We start from the raw sequence: 12,492 nt of genomic DNA on the forward strand, positions 1-12,492 counted from the left end.
ACAATTTGTCATATTATCCCAATTTTCTCTAAGTAAACAACAATTGCTTATCCATTTCTTTGGCACTAATTTTTAAATATTTAAAATGATTCAGCGACAGGTTAAACAAGCATTGATAAGTCCACAGTCCTATGAGCATTAGAAATCAAATTGCAGATTAAATACCGCAAGCATGCATAATTAAACCATGCACAAATTATCCCAAAATACATACCGCTGGAGAAATGTGGCTTGCTTTCATTTTGGCAGCAAGAGTGGGAAATGTTTCCACTATTGCATTTGCCACAGCCATTTTCTGGGTAGGGGTAGGGTAGCTGAAAGCATTATAACAGCTGAAGTCACATTTTGCTTCAGTTTTGCTTATTTAAATAGGAAATTATGACACATTTGTAATCATTTAAATGTGCACATATATTAGAATAGACTTTTATAAAAATAGTTATATCATAGCTCAATGCTTTAGCAATAAAAATTTAGAATGATATACTAATTAATAGTTCATCAAATGCTATAATAATGACACGCCTACATAACAAAAGAGAATATTATTTTTTTTAAACAGTTGTGCCTTATAAACCAATAAGCCACAGTTGAATTTATATATCCGTGCTGTGAAAAGGTGGTTTAATGCATGTGCGTAGTGTCATCCCAGATTGCCCTGTGCAGTCCGCACAGGCTAATAAGGGACGACACTTTCCCCTTTTATGATATTTTTCCGTTTAAAGAAAGTCGCTTCCTAGCAAAAATAAAGTTTAGGCGATAAGTGTCATCCCTGCTAAGCCTGTGTGGACTGCAATCACAGAGATTGTTACCCGCAGATAGTTTTTCTGTGAAATTCAAGTACTACTATCTTTTAAAAACAAATATCACTAGACAATAAGTCCTGCAATCTTGCATTTCAACCCCACCCTTTTGAACATTTTGTTTCCAAAGTCCCATGGGCAGACAGACTGTTTGCATTACTTTCATGAAAGTATAATTACACGTTTTAGGAGAAAGTAAAAGAAAGTGGTTAAACTTACAGGCCAGTATATTTGATCAGTTCATGGAATATTGTATCTATCAGCTGTATTTTGCCAGCACGAGTGATCTCACCAGTCTGAATCATCTGCAGCGCCTGAAACAAGTAAAACAATCAACATAAGTTTGGCAGTGCTCAGTTAAAAAGGGTTTTAACGCATGTGCTTTAAGTGTCGTTTCAGATTAACCTGTGCAGTCCGCACAGGCTTATCTGGGACGACACTTTTCGCTTTCAAGATATTTTCTGTTTAAAGTATCCTCTTTGCAAAAAAATCCAGTTTAGGAAGAAAGTGTTGTCCCTGATTAGCTTGTGCATACTTTTTACACAGCATGGCTCATTTGTTTTCATAAGACAAGCTTTTTTATTAGACATCTTAAAAGCGCTTTTCATCCATGTCATGAACAAATCATCATCCATCCAATTACATCCAATATCAGTGATCCAAATTAGGTGCCTCATAACAAAAAATATTTCACTGAATGCAGCATGCAAGTGATATACTTCAATTAAATATGTTAAAAACAAGACACTTGCAGAATGTTATTTTGAGTGTTTTACAACATGCTTGAAATAGTATAAATTTAGTAATAATTAACAAACCCTTTTAAAGTTTTGTGTGAACACAAATTCACTTTGCAGCCATTTTTCTGATTTTTAGGGAATGTGGTCATTCTTTTCAAGTTTTAATGGTAAAAAATATTTTCACGCAAACACAAATTATAATACATTATGAGTAATTTACATAAATATATGTTAAATAATCATACATTAAGCATTTTGTAATGCATCTGTTAATTTCATCAAAATACGTTTCTTGTAAAGAAGTCATATTGTTCACAAAATTTTGTATATCCATGTGAATTTTAGCATGTTTTTTTTTTAACATCTAAGATTTTAACAGTCAGATTTTAAGACTGACTGACTGACAGACAGACAGACGGACGGACTGACGGACAGTTAAACAAGAAACCGTGGGAGACAGGTGATGCTCCCCAAAGGTTTTTTCTGTCACAATATTGCACTGTATATTCAGATAAAAGGAAACGTCTTGAGGGCACAGTAGTTGGGGGGGACAAGATTTTTTATATAAAATTTCAAAGGGCCATAACTCTGTGAAAAATCATCCGACCAGAACCCGCTGATAATATGCACATCTCCTCTTGGTAGTGAAGCTTCCCATAAAGTTTCATTGAATTCCGGTCATTAGTTGCTGAGAAATAGCCCGGACAAGAATTGCACAATATGTACAGTTAATGGAAAATTTCAAAGGGCCATAACTCTGTAAAAAATCATCCGACCAGAACCCCCTGATAATATGCACATCTCCTCTTGGTAGTGAAGATTCCCATAAAGTTTCATTGAATTCCGGTCATTAGTTGCTGAGAAATAGCCAGGACAAGAATTGCACTATATGTACAGTTAATGGAAAATTTCAAAGGGCCATAACTCTGTAAAAAATCATCCGACCAGAACCCGCTGATAATATGCACATCTCCTCTTGGTAGTGAAGGATCACATAAAGTTTCATTGAATTCCGGTCATTAGTTGCTGAAAAATAGCCCAGACAAAAATTGTGCACGGACGGACACACGGACAGACGAACAGACGAAGCGGCGACTATATGCTCCCCCCAAAATTTTTGGAGGGAGCATAAACACTATATGCCACCCTTCTGGGGCATAAAAAGGGGTAATAAAAAGATCCTGTCCATTTTGGGAGCAATTTATGAATAGGGAATTTTTCTGCAAAAAAAAGTCCACTGATTTTGGAAAATCTAAATCTATAAATTACAGTTATCTACTTTGTAAGAGTAAATTCAAATAAAGGTAAGACAAAACAAGAGTTCCGCGGTGGGAGACTTATGCCCCCCAAACAGGCTTTGAACTAGTGACCCCAATTTCAATAGGGGTCATACTTTGTCAAAGGCCAACACACATGAAGTATCAAGCCTATCAGTCAATTCTTTGACGAGTTATTGATCGAAATCAATTTTCACACTTTTTTTGACAGTGACCTTGACCTTTGACTTAGTGACCCCAATTTCAATAGGGATCATCTACTGTCCAAGGCCAATGAACATGATCAGTATCAAGCCAATCTGTCCATTCGTTATCAAGTTATTTATCAGAAACGATTTTCCCACTTATTGTTACAGTGGCCATGACCTTTGACCTAGTGACCCCAATTTCCATAGGGGTCATCTACTATACAAGGCCAATGCGCATGTGAAGTATCAAGCCAATCAGTCTATTTGTTGACAAGTTATTGATTGGAAATGATTTTCACACTTATTGTAATAGTGACCTTGACTTTTGACCAAGTGACCCAAATATCAATAGGGGTCATCCACTGTACAAGGCCAATGCAAATGCGAAATTATCAAGCCAATCGGTCAATTCGTTGGCGAGTTATTGATCGGAAACAATTTTCACACTTTTTGTGATAGTGACCTTGACCTTTGCCATAGTGACCCGAATTTCAATAGGGGTCATCTACTGTCCAAGGCCAATGCACATGGGAAGTATCAAGCCAATCGGTTAATTCCTTGATGAGTTATTGATCTGAAACTAACTGGTCTACCGACAGACCGACATCCAGCAAAACAATATACCCCCTCTTCTTCGAATGGGGGCATAATAATCGTGTAACAAAAAAAATTTGGGGGGGGGGGGGGAGGGAATTATTTCTTTAAATTGTCAACTTTTTACCATTTTGCTTTGAGAATGGGTCAGTTTCTAGTACCCTTAGATAGAGCAGGAAAAGACCAGGCTAAACTATTTCAAACAGGGAATGGCATAAGACTGTCCAACTGTGCAGCACAAATTTTTCATTCTTACAAATGCTGGTATGATAAAAAAGATCCATTTTGCCATTATAACAACCTGCATATTAATACATAGCAACATTTACTAATATTGACTCTCTCAAATAGAAGTTTTTGATCCCTATCAACAAACTCACAAACCAAGAAAGTTCAACAAAATGATACCTTTAGTCCATAATCCAAATTTGCCACAGGGAATTTATCTGGAAAAGGTATAATCTGTTGAATCTGATGGGAATAATATTTAGGGTTGCTGTTTTTCATTGACTCTAAGAATTTCCGCCGCATTTTCTTGGTAGACATTTCTGCTGCTAGTTTCTCATCTACAAAAAATGTTTTATATTTAAAAATACATAAAAATGTATGTACTACTGCTATGAATTATATATTATATATGTATTTAATTCAGGCAAGAAATTCATTCTATATACAAGACGGCAATTTGTTTAACAATTGTCAAGAGTTTGTATTTTAATTGACTGATAAATGAGAAAGTTAAAATCCATACAATCTATCTACTGTCTATTCACTACAGTATCAATCATATCTGACCTTGCCCTTTGAGCTATGGACATAAAAAATCACACAGAAGCATGCACTCATTTTAAAGGATCCACAATTGTGACAGTTTTACTGAGCTGTCTTCAAGCTGTCACATATAATATCTGATAGAGTTAGCGATTTTTATCCGAAAAACGTGGGATATTGTATTGATGTGCGTCTGTCCGTCAGTCCGTCCTGGCCACCTGCTCCTCCTACACTATTAGCACTAGAACCTTGAAACTTACATACATGGTAGCTATGAGCATATGTGCGACGGTGACTGTGACGGAATCTTGATCTGACCCCTGGGTCAAAAGTTATGGGGGTTGGGACAGGGCCGGGTCAGAGATATTCACTCATTTTTTTATGTTATTTTACATTAACTTCTTCATTTCTGCACCGATTTACTTCAAATTGATACTAAGCCTCTCTTATGACACTAAGGTCAATCTCAACTATGCATGGCCCCATTACCAACCCTGGGGCGCCCCTGCCACATAGGCCATGCCCACCCAAAATTGCCTTTTACTATAATTTCTTCATTTCTACACCGATTCACTTCAAATTGATACTGAACCTCTCTTATGACAATACGCACAATCTCAGCTATGCATGGCCCCAATACCAACCCTAGGGCACCCCGCCCACATAGGCCACGCCCACCCAAAATTGCCTTTTACTATAATTTCTTCATTTCTACACCGATTCACTTCAAATTGATACTGAACCTCTCTTATGACAATACGGTCAATCTCAGCTATGCATGGCCCCATTACCAACCCTGGGGCGCCCTGCCCACGTAGGCCACGCCCACCCAAAATTGCCTTTTACTATAATATCTTCATTTCTACACCTATTCACTTCAAATTGATACTGAACCTCTTTTATGACAATACAGTCAATCTCAACTATGCATGGCGCCATTACCAACCCTGGGGTGCCCCGCCCACATAGGCCACGCCCACCCAAAATTGCCTTTTACTATAATTTCTTCATTTCTTCAACGATTTACTTCAAATTGATACTGAACATCTCTTATGACAATACAGTCAATCTCAACTATGTAAGGCCCCATTACCAACCCTGGGGCACCCCACCCATAATAGGCCACACCCACCCAAAATTGTCCTTTTACTATAATTTCTTCATTTCTACACAGATTCACTTCTAATTGATACTGAACTTCCCTTATGACAATACGGTCAATCTCAATGTATGGCCCCATTACCAACCCTGGGGCGCCCCGCCCATAATAGGCCACACCCACAGAGGCCACGCCCACCCAAAATTGCCTTTTACTATAATTTCTTCATTTCTACACCGATTCACTTCAAATTGATACTGAACCTCTCTTATGACAATACAATTAATCTCATCTATGCATGGCCCCATTACCAACCCTGGGGCGCCCCATCCACATTGGCCACGCCCACCCAAAAATTGCCTTTTACTATATCTTCATTTCTACACCGATTTACCTCAAATTGATACTGAACATCTCTTATGACAATAAGGTCAATCTCAATTATGTATGGCCCCTTTACCAACCCTGGGGCGCCCCGCCCATAATAGGCCACACCCACCCAAACTTGTCTTTTACTATAATTTCTTCATTTCTACACCGATTCACTTCTAATTGATACTGAACTTCTCTTATGACAATACGGTCAATCTCAACTATGCACGGACCCATTACCAACCATGGGGCGCCCCTGGGTCAAACATGCAGCGTGGGGATATGCGTCGGCCTCTGCCGCGCCATTTCTAGTTTAAAATGTTTTAGGATAAAGTAGAAAAAAATGGCTAGTTTTAAACGTCAGAATAATATGAAATCCATATCTCAACATTAAAAGTAAATCGGTCAAGGCAAGCTAAAAACAATAGCACCGCCTTGCAGGTGCAGACCGCTCATCTATTTTCTTTATAAAGGTGAAGGGACTCTCATTTTCAATCACAAAGGAGGGAGGGGTGGAGTGAAGAGGGGTGTGGACATTTATTACATTATCTTCCAAAAATGCTGAAAAAAAAAAATCAGGGTTGGTGGGGGGGGGGGGGGGGTTGGTGGGGGGGGGGGGAGGGGAGGGGGGGATTCTTGGGTGCGATGGTTGGACGGTATTTCAAAACATAAAATAATAAAAAGAAATATTTGTGTTTTTTAAACCGTTTCAAAAAAAATAAAATGGGGGAGGTGGGGGGGGGGGGGGGGTATAGTGTGAGGGTGTGGTGGTCATTTGTGAGATGATCTTATAAAAAAAAATTAGGGGGGGGGGGGGAATTCTTGGGTGCATGGTTGGACGGTATTTCAAACATAAAATAATAAAAATAAATATTTGTGTTTTTTTAACCGTTTCAAAAAAAAAAAATTGTGGGGGGGGTGGGGTGGGGGGGGGGGGGGGGGGGTATAGTGGTGAGGGTGTGGTGGTCATTGTGAGATGATCTTAAAAAAAAAAAAAAAAAAAAAATAGGGGGGGGGGATTCGTGGGGGGGGGGGGGGGAGGGCACGGGGGATGGTTTGGGTGGAGTCTATTGTGGTATGTCAGGTAAGAGTAGTTTTGTCAAAGTATCAATCAAATCTAATCATAAATAAACAAGTTATGGCAATTTTAGCAAAATTTAATAATATGACCTTGAGAGTCAAGGTCATTCAAAGGTCAAGGTAAAATTCAACTTGCCAGGTTCAGTAACCTCATGATAGCATGAAAGTATTTGAAGTTTGAAAGCAATAGACTTGATACTTTGGAAGTAAAGTGGATCGAAACACAAAATTTAACCATATATTCAAAGTTACTAAGTCAAACAAGATGTGTTTGTGAAACACAATGTCCCCCTATATGACGTTTGACCTTGTAGGATGACCTTGACCCTTCACCACTCAAAATGTGCAGCTCCATGAGATACACATGCATTTCAAATATAAAATTGCTAGCTTCAATATTGCAGAAGTGACATTACATGAGCAATTTTGACCCATATATTTGACCTTGAAGGATGACCTTGACCTTTCACCACTAAAAATGTGCAGCTCCATGAGATACACATGCATGCCAAATATCAAGTTTGCTATCTTCAATATTGCAAAAGTATTCATAAAATTAGCGATTTGGGCCACATATATTTGACCTCTGACCTTGAAGGATGACCTTGACCTTTCACCACTCAAAATGTGCAGCTCCATGAGATACACATGCATGCCAAATATCAAGTTGCTATCTTCAATATTGCAAAAGTACATGTACTCATAAAATGAGCTATTTTGGCCACATATATTTGACATCTGACCTTGAAGGATGACCTTGACATTGACCTTTCACCACTCAAAGTGTGCAGCTCCATGAGATACACATGCATGCCAAATATAAAGTTGCTATCTTGAATATTGAAATATTGCAAAAGTGTACATTAAATGAGCGATTTTGACCCATATATTTGACCTTTGACCTTGAAGGATGACCTTGACCTTTCACCACTCAAAATGTGCAGCTCCATGAGATACATATGCATGCCAAATATCAAGTTGCTATCTTCAATATTGCAAAAGTTATTGCAAATGTTAAAGTTGGCGCAAACCAACCAACCAACAGAGCAACCAACCAACAGACAGGGCAAAAACAATATGTCCCCCACTACTATAGTGGGGGACATAAAAAGGGCCATAATTCCATAAAAATGACAACCAAAGTTATGCAACTTGTCCTTTTACTGTACCCTTATGATAGTTTGCGAGTGTTCCAAGTATGAAAGCAATATCTATGATACTTTAGGGGTAAAGTGGACCAAAATACAAAACTTAACCAAATTTTCAATTTTCTAAGTAGAAAGGACCCATCATTCCGTCCAAATGCCAGTCAGAGTTACATAACTTTGCCTGCACAGTCCCCTTATGATAGTTAATAAGTGTTCAGTGCTCCAGCTAGGCCTAAATCGAAGGGCGCCGCACCCTGCCCTCCCGAACCTCCGCCCTGCCCCCCCCCCCGAAACTCCGCCCTGCCCCCCCCCCCCCCCACAAAAAAAAAAAAAAAAAAAAAAAATTTTTTTTTTTTTTTTACATATAATTCATAAATCTCTTATTACATTGTAATAAGTTTAATCCTCATTGTAGACATTATATTTGAATGGTTTAATAATAATGGGAATAATACAATTATTTATAACATATAAATTAACATGCATTAGGAAGCATTCCAGAAACACCCGCGCGCTCGAACGTGCCCTTTTCACAAAATACTGCGCGTCGAAAGTGCCCTTTTGACAAAATACTGCGCGTCGAAAGTGCCCTTTTGACAAAAGAGCCCCCTTGCCCTTTTCAAATCCTAGCTGGAGCACTGAGTGTTGCAAGTATGAAAGCAATAGCTTTGATACTTTAGGAATAAAGTGGACCTGAACACAAAACTTAACCAAATTTTCAATTTTCTAAGTATAAAAAGGGCACATAATTCTGTCAAAATGCCAGTCAGAGTTACATTACTTTGCCTGCACAGTCCCCTTATGATAGTTAGTAAGTGTTGCAAGTATTAAAGCAATAGCTTTGATACTTAAGGAATAAAATGGACCTAAACACAAAACTTAACCAAAATTTTCAATTTTCTAAGTATAAAAAGGGCACATAATTCTGTCAAAATGCACGCCAGAGTTATCTAACTTTGCCTGCCCAGTGCCCTCATGATAGTAAGTAAGTGTACCAAGTTTGAATGCAATAGCATTGATACTTTCTGAGAAAAGTGAACCTAAACGCATAACTTTACCGGACGCCAACGCCGACGCAGACGCCAAGGTGATGACAATTGCTCATAATTTTTTTTCAAAAAATAGATGAGCTAATAATTTGCTTGCATTTGCAACAGTCAATCTTTTGTTATATAAATATATAAATACAATTAACATAAGGACAATTTGAGTAGCAAATAATAAATTATTTTGCTCAGGATGTACAAAATAGTTTGCTTCCAAAAACTAATTACCGTCTATCATACAATGCTAGGTTGGCGCTAAGGAAAAAAAACCAAACGAAGAGGGGTCCGGGGGCATGACTCCCCCCCCCCCCCCCCCCCCTCAGGCCCCCTCCCACAGAAAATTTGTTTGATCCTAGATCGTCTGTGGTGTGTTTTGGGGCTATTTCCTGAGCAAAATTAAGATTTTTTTTAATTAGCTTTTTTTTTTGCTTGAAGTTTTTTCTTCTCTGGTGAGCCACTTGCTGACATTTTGCAGCCAAATTTTTTTGTTTACATAGACATCAGTTGCGTCGTGAAAATGATACATTAACGCCATTAAAAAGTTTACGGTACATGTGGTATTTAGGTTAGAAACAACTAAAACAGCCCACCTGTATTGGTAATAATAATTCAACATTTTATAAAATCCAATCATTACTTTTTTGGGTTTTTTTGTTTTTGAAGAAATGCGTGAGAAATTACTAAGTCAGAGTGAGACCGCCATTGCATGCCAAACAAGAGCTGACACCATAGGATGACTTATGCCCCCTATAAACGCTTGATAGAAGCTTTTTTTTAAACCTAAACACAGATTTCGAAACCTAAACACAGACCCTTAATTCAAGGTCAAGGTCAAAGGGGTTAAAAAATTTGTGCGTATGGAAAGGCCTTGTCCATATACACATGCATACCAAATATGAACGTTATATCTCAAGGGACATAGAAGAAATGAGCATTTTTCGAAACCTAAACTCAGATTTCGAAACCTAAAAGCGGACCCGAAGTTCAACGTCAAGGTCACAGGGGTCAAAATTTTTGTGCGTATGAAAAGGCCTTGTCCATATACACATGCATACCAAATATGAAGGTTATATCTCAAGGGACATAGAAGTTATGAGCATTTTTTCGTAACCTTAACACAGATTTCCAAAACCTAAACACGGACCCTTAGTTCAACATCAAGGTCAAAGGGGTCAAAATTTTTGTGCGTATGGAAAGGCCTTGTCCATATACACATGCATACCAAATATAAAGGTTACATCTCAAGGGACATAGAAGTAACAGTACACTCCACGCGTTTTCCCCAATTTCCCTCCATATGCTGCGTGCAGTAACGCCGAGGGAGATTAAGAAAAATTCGGGATACGCAGCATTTAAATGATTTGGGACGCCGCGTTGAACGATCGGCAAAATTGATAATCCGACGTGGCGGCCCTCGGCGTTGGCAACGCGGGGAAACTACGTGTTTTACGAGATAACGATCAATTTAACTTTGTTTGACTTCCTGATTTTCAAATAAAGTTACATTTATTACAAGTACATATATATATTTATTTATATACATATATAAATAATATACCACAGGGTCTTCCCCAGGCCATTTAAGCGCCCCTTGCCGGGGCGCTTGAATTTCGAAATCAGAGTCCCCGGGGCGCGTGAAATTTTCCGATCAGTGTATTCTTCAGTAAAAGAAAGTGGAGATTGTCCAAAAAAATCAAGGTTTCCCCATCAGTGTATCAATATTCCCTGTTTTAAAAGAGCACTCGGTACCTACTTTCACAAGTTATCGCCATAAACACCACATGGGGTAATGGATAATCCACTGATAAGAGAATAGCATGACGCGCGTATCGATTATTCTAGCCACATTACATGGTCATTTAAATCCTGACAAGGATGTATCTGGTAACTTTCCAGTCGTCAAACTGTGAAGTTCATCGTCCAATCGGTTACGCGAATGCTTGTGAGGGTGGGGTTAACTATCGACCATTATTTTTGATTGACGTCGGGCATGAAGTAAGAGTTTATCGCAGCTTGATTAGCAAGTAGTGTAATATAAAACCGGTAAATAGTACAGTACAGAACATTAAAGACGGTTTCGGGCATCATCATCACACCTTTTTACTGTAAACAAGTGTTACCTATGACTCATAATTAATACGAGAAATTAATTGCAAGTGGTAAACAATTAATTATTATAGCGGTTACAATTATGTGATAACAATTTATTTAATTCCAGTACATGTATATTTCATCATGTCCATTTATAGAACTGATTCACCTCGTTTTTCTGACATTTATTCGACACGTAATGCGCTTTAACAAATTTTGGTTGAATTAATTACGCACACGTGTAAATGTTTCGTCCGATAATCGATAGTTAGAAGACTGATGATGGCAACCGGCCGTGATCCTCGTGGACAACGTGAATTTTATGCATAATTCCGTCAAAACATTTATTCGACTCGTAAAACAAATTATCGTTGAATTTATAACGCAACGGTTAATATTTGTTGAAATCTCAAATGGGAATAATTAAATTTGTAATCCGAAACCCATTACCGTAAGTCGATGTTAACGCGTTATTAATCCGAAACACACTTCCGAATGTAAATGTTACCGCAACGTTAAATATTTTTGCTTCAAATTAGCAGTGCAAATTTATTTTGTGTCGAATCTTTTTCTCAATTAAAAAGAGCGCGAAAATTATGCAGCATGTACAACGTCGCGACTATTGTATACAAATGGCGTGTATTGAGCGTTTTAACAAGCACACAACTGGTCAGAGGATTGACGCATATTCAGAGGCAATATTTCATTAAATCTATAAATAGTCACTTAAAAAATGGCAAGGTTTGTGTTAAAGAAATAACTGAAAGCTTTTATCGTAAATATTTACCAGAAAGAGATTGATAAAAACGGAATAAACGGGATTATCGGGTAATAAATAGAAACTTGAAAAATAGTAAGTATACAGTAATAGAGTCGGGTTGAAACGGATGTATTGGGGAATCGTTCCAGTCGGGATTTTACTATATGTGCGGAAAAGTTTTAAAACAATTAAACAATATAAAAAAATATATTTTTTAATGACTGGGGGATTTTTTTGAAGAGTCATAGCGCACCAAATGACGTCTTTTGACGCTGTTTTTCTTTGAGTTATAACGCACCACAGAACGTGAATTGACACGTTAAATTTAAAAAAAATCAACGTCGGGAGGGGGCACCCCTCCCAAACCCACCCCCGGGGCGCCTGAACAAATTCCTGGGGAAGGCACTGTACCATTAAAAACAAGAGGGCCATGATGGCCCTGAATCGCTCACCTGACTAACCAAATACAATCAAGATAAACATTCTGACCAAATTTCATAAAGATTGGATGAAAACTGTGACC

General features: G+C 38.2%; 1 protein-coding gene across 1 annotated transcript in view; it reads right to left on the reverse strand.

Moving 5' to 3' along the window:
• The window catches only part of LOC127867764 (uncharacterized), a 56,171-nt gene that overhangs the window by 25,058 nt on the left and 18,621 nt on the right, over positions 1-12,492 (reverse strand). The window contains exons 5-7 of the mRNA XM_052409147.1: positions 4,011-4,168; positions 1,023-1,117; positions 215-314 (exon numbers count right to left, since the gene is read on the reverse strand). Of these exons, the coding sequence (XP_052265107.1) occupies positions 215-314; positions 1,023-1,117; positions 4,011-4,168 (353 nt within the window). The remainder of the gene's footprint in view (positions 1-214; positions 315-1,022; positions 1,118-4,010; positions 4,169-12,492) is intronic.

This window comes from Dreissena polymorpha, chromosome 2, assembly GCF_020536995.1.
Source record: "Dreissena polymorpha isolate Duluth1 chromosome 2, UMN_Dpol_1.0, whole genome shotgun sequence".
Taxonomy (NCBI): domain Eukaryota; kingdom Metazoa; phylum Mollusca; class Bivalvia; order Myida; family Dreissenidae; genus Dreissena; species Dreissena polymorpha.